General features: G+C 44.3%; 1 protein-coding gene across 2 annotated transcripts in view; it reads left to right on the forward strand.

Annotated features, from left to right (window-relative positions):
• Positions 1-24,518, forward strand: part of NCAPH2 (non-SMC condensin II complex subunit H2) — a 79,260-nt gene that overhangs the window by 46,548 nt on the left and 8,194 nt on the right. For both annotated transcript variants that reach the window (XM_033958146.1, XM_033958147.1), the window contains exons 13-19: positions 1,784-1,891; positions 5,906-5,959; positions 9,924-9,994; positions 10,397-10,520; positions 12,346-12,423; positions 19,288-19,343; positions 21,877-21,978. In XM_033958146.1, the coding sequence (XP_033814037.1) occupies positions 1,784-1,891; positions 5,906-5,959; positions 9,924-9,994; positions 10,397-10,520; positions 12,346-12,423; positions 19,288-19,343; positions 21,877-21,978 (593 nt within the window). The remainder of the gene's footprint in view (positions 1-1,783; positions 1,892-5,905; positions 5,960-9,923; positions 9,995-10,396; positions 10,521-12,345; positions 12,424-19,287; positions 19,344-21,876; positions 21,979-24,518) is intronic.

Genomic DNA, 24,518 nt, shown 5'->3' on the forward strand with positions numbered 1-24,518 from the left:
GTTAAAATGTTAAATTGATAAATAAAGAAAAAAAGGATTGAAATGCATTCTTGGAAGATTTTGTTCTAAATGCTCCAAATCTTTATGCACTAGATTCTCAAATGCCTGAATATGAGGGTCTACTGACCCAGGCGGGCACCACGTAGATTTAACTTTCAATGATGTATCCCAAGATGGATCGCTCGACGGAGGTTTTGCAGACTGTTCCTCCTTGTCATGGAAAAAATGCTTCAATTTGCACTTGCGTATAAACTTAAATAGTGCAATCTGGATGTCAAAAGGAAAATATGCAGCAGTAGGCACAAATGGTAAACCTTTATTTAAAACGGACAGTTCAGCTGTAGTCAATGATCTATGTGACAAGTTGAACAAATTAGATGCCAGGGTTGTATTTTCGCTGGTTTGGTTCTGACAGGTCTTTTGTTGGCATTAACTTAATATTCAATTTTTCAATTTTTCTGCTTTCTTCTTAAAATCTACTTTTCCATGTCTTCCCTTCCTATCTCTCTCTCCTTCCCCCCAGTGTAACATTTTTCTTTCCCTTCTTCCTTTCTGCTCCCTGCAGTCTATCTCCCTTCCCTTCCTCCTTTCTGGTCCCCCTCCCAGTCCAACATTTCTACTTCCTTTCCACCAGTCCAACATTTTTCTCTCTCTTCCCCCTGCATGCTTCTCCTCTGGTCCTCCTTCCCTCAACCAAACAACATGTCTCTGTGTCTCTCTCTCTCTTCCTTCCCTAGTGTAACATTTCTCCTTCCCTCCTTTCTGTCCTCCCCATCCATGAGTCCAACACTTTCTGCCTCCTGCATGCTTTCTCTCTTTGTCTTTGCCTCTTTCCTCTGTGGCATCCACCCCCCAACCGAACAAGCTCGCTCTCTCCCCATGCACCATCTCACCCTCCCCTCCAGTGTGTAGCACGTTTCCTTTCCCTCCCTTTCTGCCAGGTCCAGCAGAACCTCTTCTCCCTTCCTTTTACCTCCCCCCTATCCAACAGTACCCCTTCTCCCTTCCATCCTCCCCTCCCCAGCAATACCTCTATTTTGCGGCCTGTGGTCTGTACGTGATCTCGCCACTGGTCAGGAAGAGAGGTGCCGGCGTCAGTTGACTTGAAACTTCCTGCTGCCGTCCACGTATCTTTCAGGACTCCTGCCTTCGTCTTGTCTCCGCACCCCCTGCATCAGCAGTGGCAGGCTAGGGAAAGGAGGTAATGAGTCCCAGAAGATATGCGAAGGCAGGAGTCCCGGCATACGGGACGGCAGCAGGAAGTTTCAAGTCAGCTGATGCTGGCACTGGAGCTTCTCTTCCTGCCCAATGTGCAAAATCATGTACAGACCGCGGGCTGCAAAATAGGCCCATGGGTCACGAGTTTGAGACCACTGTCTTAAAAGTATTACTAAACTAAGGTTAGTTTAATAAATTAACAGGTAGCACAAATAAAACAATTCAAAGTGTTTTTTCACTCGACATACAATTAAGCTGTGAAATTAGTCGCTGGCAGTTTTAGCTGGGTTTAAACCCACAACTTATCCCTTGAACTGGGCAGCAAGAAATGAATTTATTCTTTTTGGGAATCTGCTGGGTATATGTGACTCTCATAGAAAGAGTGGACACTGGGTCTTATGTGCCTTCTTCCCTAGGAAGAGTATGCTCCTGAATGTAATCCTGTGTGTGGCTGAATATTCCTTCCAGCAGTGGCTTTTGTTTTTAATCATTTGGTTGGTTTTTTTTTTTTTTTTAGTAAAGTGACTTTTTCTGTTTTTGTCCTAATTTGTGGTTTATATTTTAGGGAAACACTTTGTGTTACCACGAAGCATCAGTGATGACACAGGAAATAAAAGGAAGAGGCGAGGCCCTAGTAAATTGCAGGATTTCATGGAATGGTTCTCAATGGCACGTGAGTGACACAGTTCCAAATATGCAGTTCATTTTTTATATTGCACCTCATAGCTGAGAGCCAGGCAATGAACGGAAGTTAATCATGTATCTCTTAAAACAATGATTCCATTTGTTTGTAGCTTTATAAAATGGGAAAATCTAATAATATCTCTGCAGGAAGGAGAGATGCCAGACTGCAGAAAGGAGAGGTGAGAAGGAGAGAGATGTTAGACCTTGGGAAGAGGGAGGGAAGGAGAGAGAGATGCCAGACCATGGGAGAGGAAAGAGATTCCAGGCTATGGGAAGGAGAGGTGAAAGATGCCAGACCATATGAGGGGGGAAGGGGGAAGACAGAGTTGTTTGACCATGGGAGAGGGATGAGATGGTGTACAAGGATGGAGGGGAAGAGGAGACAGAGGGAGGAGATGGTGCACAGCAATGGGTACAGCAGGGAAGAGATAAGAAGAAATGCTTCTTATGGATAGATGGGAAGGGAAGACATGGAAAAGTAGATTTGGAGAAGAAAGCAGAAAAATGGAAGAAACCCTTGCCCATCAACTTGCTAAATTTTTGAAAATAGATGTATTATTGACTTATCAATATATGTTAAATTTTCAAATGTGCTCATAAATCCTTCAGCAGGGCGCCAAACAGCGATGTGAGGTCGCTGACACAGTGCGTGAGTTTTTAATCATTCCACATTTTAATTAAGTGCTACAGCTTCCATTATATACTATTGTCCATATAGCTCTGCAAAATTTAGAAATAAGCCACTTATCTGAGAAGATGTTTCTCGGCTCCAACACAAGTCTGTTTTTCGCTAGAGCTACATCAGGAAGCCAAATTGATGATCATTTTTTTGAGATATTTTCTGTTGCTTTAATACAGTGCCTGTGAAGAATCAAACATGCAGTAAAAACCATGCACCAACTTAAATACAGTATTGTGAAACAAATTCAGTAAAAAAAACTTAGCTCAAAAACATTTAACATTAGCGTGGCTAGCAGGCAGGTACCTGAGTCCTTTGACTGTGACACTCCTAGTTCAACAAGACGCCCCGGGAAAACAGAGCGAGGCTACAAAAAGACAGCTCTGGTGACGTCATACTGTGGTGGCCTTTGATCAAGGGAATGACTCCACAGTCTGCTGATTGTTCAGACCATCAGCTCTGTTTGAGCTTATTGCAGACTCTGCGGAAGTTAAATTTGGACTCCCAACTGGTCTCCTGTGCTCCCTGCTCTATAATGTTTTCTTGTGGCTTCTGTGGAATCATCAAAGAGCTCATTTCCCTAGCAAGGCAAATTTGCCAGATGGTCCTGTAAATTGGGATCCATGTCTACAATGCGCAGCCAAGCCAGGCGACACATAGCCACAGCAAATGCAGTTACTCTAGAGGACATTTCAAAGGCATCATACGTGGCTTGAAGCATGAAAAGGCCTTTAAGTATTTTAGAGGCGTGAATATTGGTTCTTTGTTTTACAGTTTACCTTCACACAATTGTAACACTTTCTGATGTTTAAAATAAAGATGCACGAATTGCATTTAAATATTTTCTTAATTTAATATATATGTTGTTAACTTTTGCAAATCATCACTGTTCACAGGGTTTCTTTTCAAGCATTTTTTAGTATTTCTTAGATAATTTTCTGGAATGTGGAACTGCAGGTTTCATTAAGTATTCTGTGCACGGCAGTCATTCACTATTAGGTTTAAACATTTTTATTGATAATAAAAAGAAAGTAGACAATATAATGCGGCCATCCATACAATGGTAACCGTTACATAAACAGAATTTGAACAGACCAAGTAATAAAGTATCATCATCAGTTTTTTTCAAAGTGACTAATATGTCACAACTATCCCCAATTCCAACTATCAAGAAGAATCTGGGCACAGCCATCTCCAGGCCCTGGACTCTTATGAGCCCTGAGAAGCAAGGTCACAAACATATTTATTGATGACATGGAGCGACAAAAACAATAAATGCAAGCATCCGCATAAAAAACAAGAGCCAAGACATCAAAGTTTGTACATAATTTCAAGCACGATCATCCCCCACCCCCCGGGTTGTGTTGTATGTAAACATAAAATTGTAAATTCAAACATGGAAGGGCCCGAAAAGGGAAAAGAAAACCCCGTCCCAGATATCAACCGTGACCTCTCAGAAAAATGCCAAACCACCCCTCCTACCCCCTCCATACCCCTCCCCTAGACAGAGTTAAGGCCTGCCATAAAACCAAAACCAAAAAAAACTCCTTACAATCGCACAAATTATTACACCCTACAAGCAAATCTCAACCTTCCACCCACCTAACTGTAACCAAAATACCTTCCCCAAACCCCTACTGTCCTCCCACCCAGAACCCCTCCCCCCCCAATGCTGGGGGTGCCTCACACCTCCCCATCGACCAGGCCCTGGACAGGCCGGACATATCTAATAATTTAACATATTCAATCTGGGGAATAGCGATTGCAAATATGGGTAGTCGTTCACTATTAATAAATTTCTTGAGACATATCGTGCATTTAAATACATTTGCACTTTACAGTTTTTAGTAAGAGTTTTGCTTACTTGTACCATTTTTTTTAAGAATTGTATGTAGGCACATTATTATTATTTTCATTAAATATTTTTGCAGGATAAGGATCTTATTTTCCATTTTAATGTTATGTAATGTAATTTTATTTCTTATATACCGCTAATCTGTTAGGTTCGAAGCGGTTTACAGAAAATATACATTAAGGATACAATAAAAATAAAATAAGTAAAGATAGGTACTTAGAAAATCCCTTACTGTCCCGAAGGCTCACAATCTAACTAAAGTACCTGAGGAACAATTAATGAAAAATAAAATTATAATATGTAAAGACAGAGATAAAGATTGAGTCAAGATATGATTTCCAATAAGTAATTCAATATGTAAATTAATAAGAATTGAGAAGAAAAAATAAGAAAAAAAATAAAATGATAAAATACCAATTAAAAATAAAAATAATGAACAATATATAAAATAAAATAAAGGCCAGTCAAACAATATGATCTGATGAAGATGATCATAAGAATATATGCCAGTCTAGACAGATGGATCAGAGTCAGAGAAAAACCAAATTGCAGGATAGTCAGATTGGATCTGAGTCTGGGCAATGTCAAAATACAGGCTTGATATTTGGGACGGAGGTTTTCCACTACATGGGACTTGATACCTTTGATAATTTGGATGTACTTATGGTACACAACTATACAGATAAAATATGTTTTATATTTGTTTGTATTTTTAATTGTTGATCACATCTATCAGTCTATTTAAATTGTTACTTTATTGGGAACATTATGTGATGTTTATTGTGAGCATCTATATTCATTTTTATTATTCATTTGCATTTATTATTTTATATATTTTTCAATATGTTTTTAGTAAGGTTTAAAGAAATGTGAATCTCTTTGTGATGTATTTTTACATATCTTTATATTTTTATACATTTCATTTGATTCATTGATTTTATGCATAATCTTTTATATTGATATGCTTTTCTAGACCCTAGACGCGAACTTTTAACTGAAACACGGACCTTGTCAGGTTGCTTTGAATAAAGAATATTTGGGTCCCAGATCTTGCGGGCACTTTGCCTGTTTGTAGAGAGGCCATTTTGCTTTTTTGTTTGTTTGCTGCTCACCATGCACTTTTCGATATCCCTTTTCTTTATGGTAACCTGCATAAAGTGCCAGATACAACTCTAGCCATCTTGTTGGGCAAACCAGATGGACCATTCAGGTCCTTAACTGCTGACATTTACTGTGTTATATGACTACATGTAGAATTAATAATTTAAAATTATTACCCTGAGAAGACAGCAGGGACTATGAGAACAATAGTACTCTCATCCTTTAGTTTGGGTTATTTTTTTTTCTTAGCCCATGAATTTTCCTTTTCAGCTCTCTAGTTCAGTCAGTATTTGTGTAATATCTGGTCCTGTTGTTTTCCATTTTGCCATATATTTGTCTTTCAGTAACTCCTGCTCTGTCTTTTCTAGATCATGATGGTGAAGACACCAGGAAAAGCAGGAGGAAAGGGCCCACATTTGCTGGTAAGTATAGGTGTTCTGTGAGCCTGTTGCTGAGAAGTTTGCTGGTAACAAGTTGTGTTTTCTATGGATTTACTGATGAGGAATTATATGCTATGGGTACTTGATGCCATACAGACTTGTATATTTTGTTGTAAAGTTTGTTCCAGTGTAATAGGTGAGATATTCTAGACCAGGGGTGTCCACACTTTTTTGGCTTGCGAGTTACTTTTAAAATGACCAAGTCAAAATGATCTACCAACAATAAAAAAAAAAAAAAAAACAAACAACAAAGCACATTGTATGCAGAGAAAGTGTTAATTATAATTTGTATTCAGGGTTTTTTTCAAAGAGGTCAAGGCAGATGACTTTAAAATATGCAATGTCACCTTAGAAACAACTATACAAAAATGGACAAATATACCCCCTCCCCTTTTACTAAACCGCGATAGCAGTTTTTAGCACAGGGAGCTGCGCTGAATGCTCCACGCTGCTCCCGACGCTCATAGGCTCCCTGCGCTAAAAAACGCAATCGCGGTTTAGTAAAAGAGGGCCATAGAACAAAATATAGACAGCAGATATAAATTCTCAAAACGGACACATTTTGATCACTAAATTAAAAATAAAATTTTTCCTACCTTTGCTGTCTGGCGATTTTATGAGTTTCTGGTTTATTTATTTATTTCTGCCTCCTGCATGCTTCCTCTCCTCCAGACCTCATTCCATCCCCAACCAACATCTCTCTCTGTCCCTCCATCTCCCTCTTTCTCCCTTTCTCTCTCTCCTGCCCCCCCAAAACACCGATTTTTCCTTACTTCCCCGATGCTAAGCCAGGCGTGTGCAAGCGTTGGGCCCACAAGCCTTCCCCCCATCCCCCCCAACGTCAATTCTGATATCGGAGAGGAAGTTCTGGGCCAGCCAGCGATTGGCTGGCCCGGAACTTCCTCTCTGATGTCGAATTGATGTCAAGGGGGAGGGGAGAAGGCTTGTGGGTCCTGGTGCTTGTACGCACCTAACCTAGCATCTGGAAAGCAGGGAGAACAGAACGCAAAGGCAACGTTGCCTTTGCGATCTACTGGCCAATCACAATCAACCTTTTGGGCACCCCTGTTTTAGACAGTAGGGTTATTTCCCTTTAGCTGCATGCTGCAGAAGGAATCCACGCTGGATTTTTCACTCTGCCTCTGTTGTACTTCACTGAGCTCTGTAGCTCCACCTTAAGTTTTTTTCCTTCTGCATGCATATCTGCAGATGTGTTTGTTTTTGCTCTCCCCATTTTATTATTTTTAATTCGAGGTAAATTTGTCCCCTTTTCAGGTATTTTAGTGCTTAGAGCAATTTGAAGCTCTGCCTGCTTAAAAATTCACAGACTTTGGTCAGTAGCTGACAGGCCTATCCTACTGTGTACCTGTTAGCCAGCCTGCATAGTTTTCTCACCTTCTGTTAATCAGGGGTCGAGCGCAGACTGTTAGGCACCCTAAGGAGGCTTGATAGGGTCTCGCAAGGTGCCGGCTGCATCGTCACACCTCCGCCCATCCCGGTACACATCCGGTGGTCCATAGGGGTGGAAGTGTAATCAGACTTTGGAGTCTGACTGGCAGCCCGAAGATCAGCTTTGTGAAGCATTCCCAGCATATGGCAGTGACTTTTATCATCCAGCTACTGTGAAAGAGCTGTAAGCAGGTTCTAGCACTGATCCTGTCAGGACACAGTGAGTACACAGGCTGATAGCCTGTGAGAGATATCAGGGGGAGGTTGGAAAAGTGGAGTTTTGAAGGTTTCTTAATGTTCGCCTGTGTTCCCCCCCTCCTAAAAAATCCAAAAATTGCCATTTTTACTGTTTGGAAAGTGTGAAAAATATTGCAATTTTGGCATGAATTTTTAGACGGCAATATCTTAGATTTTTAGCAATCTTTTTTTCTAAAGTTCCTGCTTCTTCAAAACTGCAAATTTTGCCTGGAAACCATCTGGGATGAAATCCTTAGGCTGTCCTTATGTGTTTTTGTGCCAGGATTGCGCAAATTTAGTTCTTTTAGAGTACCCTTGTGGCGCAGCCGGGGGGGGGGGGGAGACAGGGACTGTGGTGCCCAATTTAATTTCTCCCCTGCTGAAAAAAAAGATGAAACACTCAGCTAGCCCAGCGGGGCAGCCATCATTGTTTTTGGGGCTCGGCACGTCTAGTACTTCTGTCAGCCAGACTGTGGACCCTCTGCAGCTAAAGAAACACAAGTGCAAGTCCTCTAAGCCGGACACTTTCTCTAAGTTTATGAAATTTTTGTGGTCAGAATTTCAGACCAAGTGTTCTCCCCCTGAACCTACACAAAATACCTTGGGAACTGGAGGGAGAGGGTGCACCTCTTAGTGGGGTTTGATGGAAAGCAATGGTCCTGCTTTACGACTGAAAGACATTATTGAGCTTATTTCCCTGCATTTGTGGATTCAATTGGGGGGGTTTGTTGTGTTATGAAAAGATTAATATAAAATGGAGGTACTAGTAATGGGATTTTTTTTTTTTTAATCTCTTTATTCATTATAAATTTTCAAACAAGTGTACAATAATTCAATTCATAATATACATTTCCACTTGAAATTATTACACATTTCACACCACAAGAATTATCTCCCTCTACCCCATACATATATCTTTATAAATATCCATCATTTTTAAATCCCCCCCACCCCACACCCACCATGTATACATAGTAAATGGGGGTTAAATACAAATTATTTATTATAATAATCTATTTACTATAATAATCTATTAATGGCCCCCAAACATTTTTAAATTTATTAAAATATCCATTTTTAATTGCCAATGTTTTTTCCATTTCATACATATGACACACCGAACTCCACCAAAAGCAGTAATTTAACCCTCTATAGTCCTTCCAGTTTTATGTTATTTGTTGAATGGCAACTCCTGTTAAAATCATTAAAAGCTTGTTATTATTAGAGGATAACTGACACTTAGCCCTCATAGACACCCCAAACAAAATTGTGTCATATGACAGGGCTACATGATTTTCCAACATACAATTTATTTGACTCCAGATCAATTTCCAAAAACAATTAATAAAAGGGCAATAAAATAATAAATGATCTAGAGTTCCAGGCTCAAGATGACAATGCCAGCATCTATTAGACTTAGAGCAATCCAATTTTTGTAAACGAACAGGGGTCCAGAGAGCTCTATGCAACAGGAAAAACCATGTCTGTCTCATAGACGCAGACCTTGTATATCTCATCCTCCAAGACCAAATACGTGGCCATTGAGATGCGCTAATTTGACACTTAATCTCAATGCTCCAAATATCCCTAAGTACAGTTCTTGGTTTTTTATTTAAATAGCCAGATAATGTTTTGTACCACTGCGCGGCCTGGTGACCCAGAAAGTCTGCCTGAAACCATAAGAATTCTAGCGTAAAATGAGTATTTAAGGATTTCCATTCAGGGAACCCTGCCTGAATGGCCTGCTTCAATTGCAACCATTTATAACTTTGTTTTTTATTTAGACCAAATTTATGTTGCAATTGTGAAAACTCCAGCAGTTTACCATCAGAAATAATATCTTTTAAAGTACGTATTCCTGCCTCTATCCAATCCTTCCAGACAATCATAAAACCGCCTATTCGTATCTTGGAGTTTAGCCATATGTTTTGACAAACAGAATTTTGAATAGTGAGAGGAAGTAATGGGATTTTGACTATTATTATTTTATGTGAATTAGGATGTTTGGTAGGTCAATTTATTAACTGTTATCTGTTGTACTACTGCTTTCACATATCTGTGCTTTTTGTGCTGCTGTAATTTGAAACAGCTTTTATTTTTTAAACTTTCCAGAGAGTTTGTTGCTGTAAATGAAAGTTGCACCATCTTGGCTGTAAACCATTTTCATTTCAAATGCAGCAGTAAGCAGGAGCCTCTATAAAGTGTGTATGTCCTCAAAATTACCCTTTATTTTGTCCATGTTTTTCTTTTGTTTACCAAGATATGGAAATTCTGTATTGGAAGCACATAAAAGAACGGACAGCAGCTCAGAAACAACTACAGAAGAGAATGGTAAACTTTGTGCTATGCTTTTTCTGAAATATTTTAGTATTTATACACTGCTTATAGCCTATTCAGGTACTCAAGTATTTCTCCCTATCTATCCCAGTGGGCTCACAATCTGGCTAACGTATCTAGGGCAATGGAGTGTTAAGTGACTTGCCTAGGGTCACAAGGAGCGGCGCTGGGCTTGAACTTGCAACCACTAGGCCACTCTTGGTGCTGTTGAGGAAGGTGCCAAGATACAAGTAATGCTTCTTGAATTGTTGAAGAACGTGGCTTGAGATTAATCCATGATTTTATTTTGTAGTGCGTGCAATGTAAGGGAGTTAATTGTTATCCCTACTCTTTTCTGTAGAAGGTAATGTGTAGAAAGCATCTGCCTGGTGGTAATGTTGCCCTTATATTCTCTAGGGGGCACAGTTTGTGAAAGAGGTGCTAGAGCTGCAGCAGGTTGAATGGGAGAATGCAGAAGCTCAACTGCCTGTTATTGAAGAAGACCGTGCTGAAGATTACCTGGATCATGATGACCCTGCAGGTAAGTCTCACTGGTAAGGGCATGGGGGAGCAGGCAGCATCAGTCCTGAGGCTAAAACCTTGTTCATAGCCTTTTGGCTGAAATTGAAACCAGGAAGAAAGGATTTGGGGCCATTTTCAGCATTGTAACTGAAACCAAATTTGGTTGGCCTCTAATTGCAAAAAAGTAAACTGAGCAGACCATATGGTCTTATGGCTTAGCTATCTCGCTCCCCTCCAATCTGTCCAGACTCATATTCCAGGAGAGCCGCTTAACTCGCGTTACTCCTCTCCTAAAGTCACTTCATTGGCTTCCCATCTCTTTCCGAATACAATTCAAACTCCTCTCATTGATTTACAAATGCACTCAGCTGCCCCTCACTATCTGTCTTCACTCCACTCACCTGATAAGTCCCTCCTGTCTTTGCCCTTCTCTTCAACTGCCAACTCCAGACTCCGTCCCTTCTGCCTTGCTGCATCATATTCTTGGACAAACTGCCCAAATCCCTACAGCAGGCTCGGTTTCTGGCAGTGTTCAAGGCCCGTTTAAAAGCCCATCTTTTTGAGAGTGCTTTTGACTCCTAACTCCTCTCACCTTGGGTTCTGCGTCCCCTACCCTCTCTATGCCATGTCTGTCAGTTAGATTGCAAACTCTTCTAAGCTGGGACTGTCTATAAATGTCAAAATGTACAGCACTGCGTATGACTTTCAGCGCTATATAAGTGATGAGTAGTGGTAGTAATGGCCCCTTTCTACCATTTATATTCTCTATTTCTAATATCTTTGTAAGGGGAACAAATACTGGTCAGAAAGCTGGCAGGCGAGGGAGCCAAAGTAGTACAGAAAGATCTATAGGGCAGTCATCACACATTTATTTTAAAAATTTATATACCGCCTTTACCAAGCGGTTTTCCAATTAAACATACATATCATTAAGACAAATATCATTACGAAGACAAATACATCTTACTTTACATCTCCATTACTAACTACTAAGATATATTACATAGATGCATTAACAAATAACTGTGTTTACAGGAACTTTTTGAAATTTACACAATCGGCACAGAGTCACAAATTCCCTGTTAATGCATTCCACATTTTCGCTCCAGCTATTGAGAACATTGTAGCTCTCGTCACAGCATAGTGCACTCCCAAATCCCTAGTCACTGTCAATCTCATCCCAACCTTATATGATTAGGCAAGCTTTCTGCAACTGAGTTAAGAGTTTAGAAGAGTACTGGTTATTTTCTTTTTTTTTTTCAAATTCTTTATTCGTTTTCAATCTTACATCAAGTGCACAAACAATAAAACAATACAATTAAACACATCACTTGACAATCTTTCTGATTTATCTTACAATACATAAAATTACCACCCTCCCCTCCCATCATTCCTCTATTATTTCCCCAATAAGAAAAATGTAAAATATACCTCCCCCTCCCCCCAATCATTAGATGGTGTATAATACAATAGAAAATGGTGTTTACTCATTACAATAAGAAGTTAATGGCTCCCAAATTTTATTAAATTTCTTATAGCTTCCTTGTTGTATAGCTATTGCTCTTTCCATTTTATATATGTGACATAATGAGTTCCACCAGAAATTGTAATTGAGTCTACTGTAATTTTTCCAATTACTTGTGATATGCTGAATGGCGACTCCTGTCATTATCAATAAAAGTTTATTGTTATGTGATGATATTTGGCTCTTTTTCCTCATAGACATATCAAATAGTACTGTATCATAAGATAATGCCACATGCTTTTCCAATAAACAATTTACTTGATCCCAAATTGAGTTCCAAAAGGTTATTTTCTAATGTGATTTTATTTACTTTCCCTAGATAACTTTTCTGACCATGAAGATTTGGCACTGGATGTACCACCTTGCCTGGTAGAGGATCCATTGCTGGGTGATCTTGGTAAAGTGATCAGTTTGTTTTCCAAGTCAAGAGTTAACTGTGTGGTGAGAGAGAAAGGGGGTTTAGCTTCTTTCTATAGGAGGAGTTAGTTATGAGTCATGGAAGCCTTAAGGTCTAAGATCTATTTTATGTGTACTGTTATGCCTCTATCCCTGAAGGCCACAAAAACTAGCCAATTCCACACCACACCAATCAACGTGGTTCCCTAGAGTCTAGCTTTATCTTTCTTTAGCACTCTCCAGACCAGTAGAGGTTAACTTTACGATTGGGTATATATCTAATCATGACCAGCAGGTGGAGACTGAAAACAAAACTTTGGGACAGTATATCCTAGCCCCTCCTCTCTATTTCCCTCAGTCTTCTTTCAGTCTCCAGCAGGTGTTGAGTGATCTGTACCCATCTCCCTTGGTAGGGCTGTTGGAATTTGTTTAGAGGTTTATTGTCCCTGTTTTTAGCCGGACGGAGCTTGGACGGACTCTGTTTGGGGGTTCGTCCGACCTCGGGGGTGTCAAACCCGGCGGGTCACGAGCGGGGTCCCTCCCCCCACTTCCTCCACCTCCCCATATTTTTTTAGAGGAGCCTCAGCAGTAAGCCTTGCCCCCTAAATCAAGCAAGGCATATTGCTTCGAGAGCCTGTGGAGTCTGTTCTGTGTAAAAAAAAAAAAAAAAAAAAAATCCTGAGGTAGTGCTGGTCTGGAGGGTTGTATCCCTTTAAGAAAACTGTATTTTACTGTATTTTTTCAACTAACCGGCACTTTTTTACAGCTAGGTCGCGTATGGAGCAATGAGCACTTCTAAAGGGAAAAAGTGCTCATTGTGCTCCAGACGCGAGGCACTCGCGGCCGGCCTGTGCAAGCGGTGTTCAGGCCGGTGCGGTGGAGGAGCTCCGTCGGCAGCGGCTGCAGGCGCCCAGAGCTCCCCGCCGATGGTGCCTCGCGAGTCGGCAGGGAACGGTGGAGAAGCCCGGTCTTCTCCGTCCGCCCACGGAGGGATTCCCCGAGCCGCCGACGGTCGGGTTTTAGAGGATTCCCTCTCAGCTGATATTTTGACAGCTGATGCCGGCTTGCCTGTTTTAGCGGCTGAGACTATTCAGGTCTCTCAGCCGCTGCAGGCTATGGAGGGAGCTGTTTTGGCGGGAAAGACGCCATCTTCTCTGTCTGGCCCCTCCATTTTGTCTTCCACCTCAGGTGACCTTCCCCCTGTTTTGGCTAAGCAGGGGCAGGTTTCTGCTGGGTCCCCTGCTGTGGCAGGGAGTCCCTTGGGACCCTCGGGGGGTTTTTTCCCCTGATTTTTTCTTTTCATTATGCAAAGCCTATTTTCAGGCGGCTGGGGGTCCCGGTTGCGCCCAGGGGGTCTCGGGGGGTGGGGTTTCCTCCGCGCTCCCTGCGGCTTTGCCTCTCTCGTCTGACGTGACGTCCCCTCCGCCGCCTCTCTTGTCCAAGCGTCCGCGGGTGTCGTGGGACGAGGATTTGTGGTCGGAGGAACGTGTCGGTCTGGAGGAGGACCTGGACCCTTCTGAGGAATTCCAGGACCCTCTGGAGGGGACGGAAGCTGGCGGCGGGTTGTCGGGTTTCCCGTTCTCCAGTGACGAGGCGTCCGTGGTGCGCCTTTTTCAGAGAGATGAGCTGCCTGACCTTATTCAACAGGTTTCTTCGGCTTTGCGTTTTGAGGACGCGCCGCCGGAGACTCCGCGTGTGGGGGACCCTCTGTTACGAGGGATCCGTTCCGTTTCCCGCTCTTTTCCTATGCATCAGGATATTCGGGATATTATTCTTGAGCAGTGGAAAACGCCGGAGACGCCGTTTCGGCTGGCGCGCAGCATGGCTCGCCTGTATCCCATTCCTGAAGGGGATCGGGCTACGTTAGCTTCGCCAGTCGTGGATGCGGTGGTCTCGGCTATTTCCAAGCGGCATACCGTGCCTGTTGAGGGCGGTTCTGCCTTGCGGGACTCTGAGGAGCGCAAATTGGAGACCATCCTTAAGCAAAATTTTCAAGTCTCTGCCTTTGGGGTCCAGGCGGCTATTTGTGGAGGACTGGTCGCTCGCGCCGTGTTTCGGTGGGCGGAGCGGGTCTTGGATCGCGAGTCTGACGACTGGTCTCTGGTGGATCAGGAGGTAGCGAAGATTGAGATGGCTGCCTCATTCCTCTCGGATGCTCTGTATGACTTGGTGCGGATCTCGGCTAAGTCCATGGCTTTTGGCGTGGCCGCAAGGCGTGTGTTGTGGCTGCGCGCTTGGGCGGCGGATGCTGCGTCCAAAGCTAAGCTTACTAAATTTCCCTTTCGGGGGTCGTTTTTATTTGGAGAGGACTTGGATAAGTTGATTCAGACTCTGTCGGACTCGAAAGTTCCCCGTTTGCCGGAGGACCGTGCCCGCCCGGCGTCTCGGGGTGGTGCGGCCCGGGGGCGTTTGCGGGAATTTCGCAAGTATCGCCCTGGGCGTGGGGCTGCTTCTTTCCAGTCTCCGGGGTTTTCCCGGGGTCGGTTCTTCCAGCGCATGCAGCCCTTTCGGGGGGCCCGTCGGGGGGCAGGGAACCCCTCCGCCGGTTCCCCCGCTTCCCGTCCTGCACAATGACGCCTTGCCGGCGCCCCCCTTGGTTCCGGTGGGGGCCCGGCTGCGCGACTTTTTTCCCAAATGGGCCGAGATCACGTCCGATCAGTGGGTCCTGGAGGTGGTGCGGGACGGTTATGCCCTGGAGTTCGCCCGCTCTCTGCCGGATTTTTTCCTCGCTTCTCCGTGTCAGACTCCGGGGAAGACGCAGGCTTTTCGCCAGACCCTTCAGCGCTTGCTAGATCTCAGGGCAGTAGTTCCAGTGCCCCCCCCGGAGTGGGGCACGGGCAGGTACTCCATTTACTTTGTGGTGCCCAAGAAGGAGGGGACTTTTCGGCCCATCCTCGATTTGAAAGGGGTCAACAGGGCTCTCAAGGTTCCCTCTTTCCGTATGGAAACGCTGCGGTCGGTCATTCTGGCGGTTCAGCCGGGGGAGTTTCTCACTTCTCTCGATCTGACGGAGGCCTACTTGCATGTTCCTATTCGGGCCTCTCATCAGCGTTTCCTGCGCTTTGCGATCTTGGGTCGGCACTATCAGTTCTGTGCGCTTCCCTTTGGGCTGGCCACGGCTCCCCGGACGTTCACCAAGGTGATGGTGGTCGTCGCGGCAGCCTTGCGGTCGGAGGGCATCCTGGTACACCCCTACCTGGACGACTGGTTAATTCGGGCCAAGTCGTTGCAGGAAAGCTCCCGGGTTACGGCTCGGGTGGTGGAGTTTCTCCGGTCGCTGGGCTGGGTGGTCAACCTTTCCAAGAGTCGGTTGGTTCCGGCTCAGCGTCTGGAGTACCTCGGGGTGCTGTTCGACACCTCCTTGGGGAAGGTCTTCCTCCCAGAGGCCCGGGTGAGCAAATTGCAGTCTCAGATTCGCCTGCTTTTGGCGTCCCGGTGTCCTCGGGCGCGAGATTTCCTCCAGGTCCTGGGGTCGATGGCGGCGTCCCTGGACGTGGTGAGGTGGGCGCGGGCCCACATGCGTCCTCTCCAGTATGCTCTGCTCCGGAGGTGGTCTCCCCAGAGGCACGGGATGGATGTTCCGGTTCCCCTGCGAGGCTTGGCGCGCTGCAGTCTGCGTTGGTGGCTCCGGACCCCTCACCTAGTTCAGGGGGTGGGTCTGGATCTTCCGCAGTGGACGGTGCTCCTTACGGATGCGAGTCTCCTGGGTTGGGGGGCCCAGTGTCTGGGTCACTCAGCTCAGGGAACCTGGTCCACGGAGGAGGCCTCCTGGTCGATCAACGTGTTGGAGACCAGGGCGGTCCGGCTGGCGCTGTTGGCTTTCCACTCCCTTTTGTTGGGCAAGTCGGTCAGAGTCCTGTCAGACAATGCCACGGCGGTGGCTTATGTCAATCGTCAGGGGGGCACCAAGAGCACTCTGGTGGCGCAGGAGGCGGCTCGGCTCATGGTTTGGGCGGAGTCGCATCTTCTGGACCTCTCGGCCTCTCACATTGCCGGGGTAGAAAACGTTCAGGCGGACTTCCTCAGTCGTCACTTCTTGGATCCGGGAGAGTGGTGTCTCGGCGCCGAGGCGTTTCAGTTGCTAGTGCGTGCTTGGGGGCAGCCCCTGATGGATCTGATGGCTACAGGTGGCAACGCCAAAGTACCCCGCTTCTTCAGTCGTCGCAGGGACGGTCTGGCCGAGGGTCTGGATGCTCTGGTCCAACCGTGGCCAACGGAGGGGCTGTTGTATGTGTTCCCTCCTTGGCCATTAGTGGGCAGAGTACTGCTTCGCATTGTTCGCCATCCGGGGCTGGTGGTCTTGGTGGCTCCGGATTGGCCTCGTCGTCCGTGGTATGCGGATCTGGTGAGGCATCTGGTGGCGGATCCTCTTCCTCTGCCTCTCGAGTGCGATCTTCTGACGCAGGGTCCCATTCCCATGTTCGACCCGTCTCCCTTTTGTCTTACGGCTTGGCTCTTGAAAGGGGCCGCCTGAGTAAGAAGGGATATTCCGACAAGGTGATCTCTACACTTTTGGGGTCCCTGAGGCTTTCTACCTCTCGGGCTTATGTACGGGTTTGGCGTCTTTTTGAGGAATGGTGCCGAGCGCGGGGAGTGGTCTCCTTTCGCGCTTCTCTGCCTAACATTCTAGAGTTTTTGCAGGATGGCCTGGATAGGGGCCTGGCCTGGTCTTCTCTTCGGGTTCATCTGGCGGCCCTGTCGGCTTTTCGGGGGCTGGTGACAGGTCAGCGGTTGTCAGCCATTCCTGATGTGATTCGCTTTCTTAGGGCGGCCAAGTTGATCAGGCCTCCCATAAGGCCCTCGATTCCCTCTTGGGATCTCAATCTGGTTCTTTCTGTTCTAGTGCGCCCTCCTTTCGAGCCGTTGGATGGCTGTTCGTTGAAGGACCTTACGCTGAAGTCGGTCTTTTTGGTGGCCATTACTTCCGCTAGACGGGTGTCTGAGCTACAGGCTTTCTCTTGTAGGGCTCCCTTCCTGGAGTTTTCGAAGGAGCGGGTTGTTTTGCGGCCTGTTCCTTCCTTTCTACCGAAGGTAGTTTCTCCTTTTCATGTCAATCAATCGGTGGTCCTCCCGGTCTTGGGTAGTCGGGAGGGTTCTTCTGAGCAACGACAGCTGCGCAAGTTGGATGTCGGTCGGGTCCTCCATGCTTATGTGCAGCGGACCCGGGATTTTCGGAGCTCCGATCATCTCTTTGTGCTTCTGGCGGGTCCTCGTCGGGGGGCTGGCGCTTCTAAGGCTACTATTGCGCGTTGGATCAAGGAGATGATTGCTTCCGCTTATCTTCTGAGTCAGAAGCCGGTTCCGGAGTTTCTCAAGGCTCATTCCACTAGGGGTCAGGCGGCTTCTTGGGCTGAGTCGTCGCTCGTGCCTCCGGTGGATATTTGTAAGGCTGCGGTTTGGTCCTCCTTGCATTCATTTGTTCGGCATTATCGGGTAGATGTTCAGGCGCGTCGGGACGCGGTGTTCGGTGAGCGTGTTCTGGTATCGGCCCTTCGGGGGTCCCGCCCGTGAGAGGGACTGCTTTGGTACGTCCCAATCGTAAAGTTAACCTCTACTGGTCTGGAGAGTGCTAAAGAAGGAGAAATTAGGTTCTTACCTGCTAATTTACTTTCTTTTAGCTTCTCCAGACCAGTAGAGGTCCCCACCCTGTCTGTTGTTGTTGTTGTTGGGGCTGTTGCGCGGGCAGTTTTTGGTTTTTGCTGCGGGTTCTAGTATTTTTCTAGGGCCGGGGAGAATTGAAGAACAGCGGCTGTGGCTCGGCTGGCTTAGCTGGCGAGCTGTGGGGACCTTCTTCCTTCGGGAATTTCTCCTCTGCATTTTCCAACAGCATTTTTGGGTATGTTATTTGTTACTCCTTTCGGAGTATTGTTTTTTCTCTCTGTTGTTTTCCAGTTCTTGGTTCTGCTTGGCTATTCGGCAGACTGAGGGAAATAGAGAGGAGGGGCTAGGATATACTGTCCCAAAGTTTTGTTTTCAGTCTCCACCTGCTGGTCATGATTAGATATATACCCAATCGTAAAGTTAACCTCTACTGGTCTGGAGAAGCTAAAAGAAAGTAAATTAGCAGGTAAGAACCTAATTTCTCCTTATATGCAATGATTTTTTTTTCCTGAGATCTGTAGCTCTGCTTTGAAGCTATTTAAATATCAGAAACCAGGTACAGTAGTTGAACTCTGCTAAGGTGTTAGCCATAGTACCACTTGAAAGGCTCTTACATACTACTTCTATTTGAAGCCGTTTACATTCAGGTACCTGAAGTATTTTCTCCCTATCTGACCTGGCGGGCTCACAATCTAACTATGTAAGGTACCTGGAGCAATGGAGTGTTAGGTGATTTTCCTCAGGATCACAAGGATGTAGTGTTAGGTGACTTGCCCAGGGATGTCTTTGTAGTAATATCTTTCCAGAAGGCAGTTTTTATCCGATAGTGATGGATGGAAACTATTCCAGTTGGCAAGGGATGACCATTGGTGTTCCTCTAAGACCTTTGCTAGAGTTGCAACCGTCTAATCTGTTCATAAATGATCAGAAGAAGCTGATAGTTAACAGTACAGCCATTTTCAATAAAGAAGGATCCCAAGCTATTTGGCTGCTCAGATTATAGTTGTCTTGAAGGATCTGGACCTCCTGAGAGAAGAATAGGCAGATCTGAGGCTCATGAGGTTCATGTAGATTAATGGATATGCAGAATACATAATGAATGGGTCAGTGCTTTCTGCTATAACACTGGAAAAGACTTAAAAGTTTCAGTAAAAATAAATTAGGAAATCAGCTTTCAAAGCAGAGAGTAGCTTTAAAGGCTGGACTAGTCTTCAGCTTTGTCTAAGCATATAATAATTTCATTATATTTAATCTTTGTTTGCAGAACCTGGGCAGATTCCAGATAAATTGAGCTATGAAGACCTTGTAAGGAAGAATGTGGTATGTATGGACATTTCACATCACAGGATTGGCATGCCTTTTCCAGGTGTTCACAGAGTGGACCTTTGGGAAATTGCATTTTTATCTTGTCAGATTAATTTTGTTAATGTTAGCTCTGTCCATGCCAGAATAACACTTGCCATCCCCTCTCTTTTGGGATCTCTTTTCGTTGATAGGGTGCCTCAGTTCTAGATTGTTAGGACTCTCTGCCACACTATAGCATGCTAGCCATGCTTGGGTATGCCACATTGGCCCATATATGTGGCAGTTGTGTTTGTAATGTATGCTATCAATCCCCTTTCTTTATACTTGGGCTGTGGTAAGAACAGAAACCAATTACTTCTCAAAGATAGCAATAGTTTTAAAAATCATGGTAATCACACTTGAGTATTTCACCTATTACATGCGGTACACAAACTTAAGGTTTAGTTTAGTTTAGAACATTACCTTTTTCCACTAGTCAAAATGGTATCACTTGAAAAGCTGATTTTCTTGATGATAATGTCTCCAAATGGGTTAATTTTGTTAATGTGAAGTATACAAAATGGCAAAACATCACCTATCAAAATAATGCTACCAAATAAGAAGGAGATTGCCCCAAAGTTTTGTCTGCATACAAGCATCCACTTCAACTTGCAACAGAAAATCCAAATTCCTTATTATCTCAATAGACCAGCCCAGAACATAAGAATTGCCGCTGCTGGGTCAGACCAGTGGTCCATCATGCCCAGCAGTCCGCTCACGCGGCAGCCCACCGGTCAAAGACCAGCGCCCTAACTGAGACAAGCCCTACCTGTGTACTTTCGTGTTCAGCAGGAACTTTGTCTTGAATCCCTGGAGGGTGTTTTCCCCTATAACAGCCTCCGGAAGAGCGTTCCAGTTTTCCACTACTCTCTGGGTGAAGAAGAACTTCCTTACGTTTGTACGGAATCTATCCCCTTTTAACTTTAGAGAGTGCCCTCTCGTTCTCCCTACCTTGGAGAGGGCGAACAACCTGTCGTTATCTACTAAGTTTATCCCCTTCAGTACCTTGAATGTTTCAATCATGTCCCCTCTCAATCTCCTCTGTTTGAGGGAGAAGAGGCTCAGTTTCTCTAATATTGTTGACCAGTTACTGTGCTTGGTGCAGTCAAAATTGCAAACATGTGGTCTTCAGAAATCCAACAAGTGTCTTTTCTATAGGGAGAGGAGGTTATGTCATTTATAAGTTTGTCCAACTTTTGTACATGTATATTACTACTCTCCTGTTTTTAGATTTGTAATACGCTCTGAAATAATGAAAATGCATGTATATCAAATTTTAAATAAAACTTGAAACTTGATGAGCCATTTGGCCTTTATCTGCCATCATATTTCTATGTTACTTGCCCAGTAATGCAGTCAAATGACATCCAGATGGCACCATAACCATCAAAAACTGACCCCCTTTGTTAGTTCAAGACTAATGTGAATATTGGAGAGAAAAATAATCTCAGAAACCCAGCAAACAATCCAGTCAGGATAAATTTAATTCTGCTCTAGATCAGGTTCCAGTTTCTATCATCGATCGAAAAACTCTCCAGCTCTTTCAAGCTATATTTTTAAAGTTTTTATCTTTTAAACTTTTTGCATAAATTATTTTTATATTATGTAATTTTTGAAACTGGTGCACAATTCATAAGTCATAAACTTAAAGACTTATCTTAAGCAGCGCCAATGAATGGCTGCTGCTGCTCAGTGGAGTATTTTACTGTTTTCTGCTTCCCCAATGGGGGGATTTATCAAGGGTCGTTGCAGGAACAATTGTTTATAGTTGAGCCAACTACATAACACCGGCGTAAATGCCTCACTAAGCTAACACCGAAATGGCACATTGGATGTCAAGTTTTCTTTGAAGAAAGATATAAGTGTTGTGAGAACCACTGTTGTATTATTCAAAATACTGAATATTTTATGCTGCACAATATATTGTAGGGGAGAATTCCTTGGAACTACATTTTCTCTCTTGTTCCACTGGTAGATGGGAGGTAACCCGTTCATTCTGGACTGGTCTGGTAGGATTAAAGGAATGAAAATGATCAGGTTAGACATAACTTTTCCATAATCAATCATGGTACCACAAATGTGGAATTCTCTACCAAATCCATTTAAGAGAAGAACACTCGATAGATTTAAGAGCAACTTCAAATGTTTCCTTTTTAAAGATGCATTTGATCTTTAGCTCGGTAAGTCAGGCCATCTTCACTACATTCGATGTTTCTTCTTGCAGAGGTCGTCGTCCTCTTTCTATTCTCTCCATTCTCTTTGGTTTCTCCTTGCCCTTCCTGCTGTTCCTCCCCTATTCGTCGTCTTTCATATCTAATATTGTATTTCTTCCCTTCTTTCCTTTTTGGTTCTGTAAGTCCTATGTGTCTTTTGTACGTTAGATATAAGGTCCCTTTTAATGTTGTAAATTCCTTTCTTATCAATGTTCGCTTTGAAATGTGATTAAGCGATTTATCAAATTTTAAATAAAACTTGAAACTGACCATCTCTGTTTTCTTTGTGTTTCCAGGAACTGTTTATTGCAAACTCACAGAAGTATGCACAAGAGACTGTTCTGTCCCTCAGGGTCAGAGATTGGGAGGATATGATGGGGCCACAGTTACAGGAACAGGTAAAAAGATTTAAACAAACCCCTGTGTTCTTTTAGAACAGTGCGTCTCAATTTGTTTTAGCTGAACCACTTATGGCCACTCAACTAAGTACTTAGTATATAAATCAAAAAGAAGTACTTATTGCAAAAAATATCACCAAATACTGGACATTATCATGCATTTGAAAAGCTGTTTTCTTATAGATACTTGTTTGTCTGGATCTTCAGAATGCAATCGGGCATAACATACATACATAGAAAGAAAGATGACGGCAGAAAAGGGCCACAGCCCATCAAGTCTGCCCACTCTATTGACCCACCCCATTGAGTCTGAGTGCTAGTGACCTAGTTCCTTAACTTGACCCTCGTAGGGATCCCACGTGGATGTCCCATTTATTCTTAAAATCGAGCATGCTGGTGGCCTTGATCACCTGCACCGGAAGTTTGTTCCAGTGATCTACCACCCTTTCCGTGAAGAAATACTTCCTGGTGTCACCACTAAATTTCCCCCCTCTGAGTTTGAGCGGGTGCCCCCTTGTGACCAAGGGTCCCTTGGGAAACTATATCGTTTTCCACCTCGACACGACCAGTGACGTACTTAAATGTCTCAATCATGTCACCCCTTTCTCTGCGCTCCTCCAGGGTATAGAGCTGCAGTTTGCCCAGTCTTTCTTCATATGAGAGACCCTTGAGTCCGGCGACCATCCTAGTGGCCATCCGCTGGACCGATTCAGCTCGAAGCACATCTTTCCGGTAATGTGGCCTCCAGAATTGCACACAGTTTTGCAGATGAGGTCTCACCATGGTTCTGTAGAGTGGCATTATGACTTCAGGTTTGCGGCTGACGAAGCTTCTATTGATACATCCCATCATTTGCCTTGCCTTAGATGAGGCCTTCTCTATTTGTTTGGCAGCTTTCATGTCTGCACTGATGATTACCCCCAAGTCCCGTTCCTCTGAAGTCCTAGCTAGCGTTTCTCCATTCAAGGAGTATGTTCTGCATGGATTTCCGCTGCCGAGATGCATGACCTTACATTTTTTAGCGTTGAAGCCCAGCTGCCATGCCGAGGACCAGTTTTCCAACGTGATCAGATCCTGCGTCATACTGTCCTTGAGGTTGCTTTCACTTACTATGTTACACAGTTTGGCGTCATCGGTACTTTTCCCTGAAGCCCCCGGGTCAGGTCCCTTATGAATATGTTAAAAAGGGATGGTCCCAGGACTGAGCCCTGCGGCACTCCACTAGTCACCTCCGAAGTCTCAGAGAGGGTGCCATTGACCACCACCCTCTGAAGTCTTCCACTCAGCCAATCATTGACCCATGCAGTTAGTTTCTCACCCAACCCCATCGATTTCATCTTGTTTAATAGTCTACGGTGTGGGACACTGTCGAAAGCTTTACTGAAATCCAAGTATACTATGTCCAGAGCCTCTCCTGAGTCTAGCTTTCCTGTCACCCAATCAAAGAAGCTTATAAGATTGGATTGGCATGACCTGCCTCTGGTGAATCCATGTTGACAGGGATCCCTTAGATTCCCTTCATCCAATATCGAGTCTAATTTACCTTTAAGTAGAGTTTCCATGAGTTTACACACTATTGATGTGAGACTCACTGGTCTGTAGTTCGCAGCCTCTGCTCTGCAAACCTTTTTGTGCAGAGGAACAGCGTTTGCTGTTTTCCAGTCCAGGGGTACTCTCCCTGTACTTAGGGAGAGATTGAAGAGCATGGCTAACGGTTTTGCCAGAACATCGCCTAGTTCCCTGAGCACTCTTGGATGCAACTCGTCCGGTCCCATGGCTTTGTTCACCTTGAGTCCTGGGACTCTCGACCACCAGAGGGCATCCGCTGAAGATCAGGGGAGGGAAGTTTCATGGCGACTCCAGGAAGTACTTCTTCACCGAAAGAGTAGTGGATCATTGGAACAGACTCCCACTCCAGATGATAAAGGCCAGCAGCGTGATGGATTTTAAGAGAAAATGGGATACTCACGTGGGATCTTTAAGGGAGTACATTCAGGGGAGGGGATACTTGGAAAGGGCAGACTTGGTGGGCTATAGCCCTTTTCTGCTGCTTTATTCTATGTTTCTATGTTACATAACAAATTTCAAGACCGCATAACCCTAAGTTCAATGCAGTTAACTTCCGATTGCTAAGGTCTCCATCAATCCATTTTTTATGATTTTTTAAATAAATAACTTTATACTTTTAAAATTTTTCATATTTCTTTTTGCAAAACTTATGCTTGTACTTTCATTCAAATACGTTATTATTCTTCAATTGTACCACTTCTCCCGACATGCATGTTTCTTTCACCAGAAACTTTCTTTAGGGTCAAGGGGAAATGAAACATCTGAGGGAGCCGTTATCTGTTGTATAAAACAAATTTTTTTAGGCTTTGTCCCCTTTATATTCTCTAGTAAATTTTTTTTTTTTTTTTAATTGTAGTACAATGCACTGCAACTCTTCATGAAACCAAATATCTGCCCCATATGGTCCAGGCTGCTTTCATCTTTGGGTCTCACTCCCCGGTTTAACTTAGGGGTACGCTATGGAGCATTCC

Source organism: Geotrypetes seraphini, chromosome 9, assembly GCF_902459505.1.
Source record: "Geotrypetes seraphini chromosome 9, aGeoSer1.1, whole genome shotgun sequence".
NCBI classification, from domain to species: Eukaryota; Metazoa; Chordata; class Amphibia; order Gymnophiona; family Dermophiidae; genus Geotrypetes; species Geotrypetes seraphini.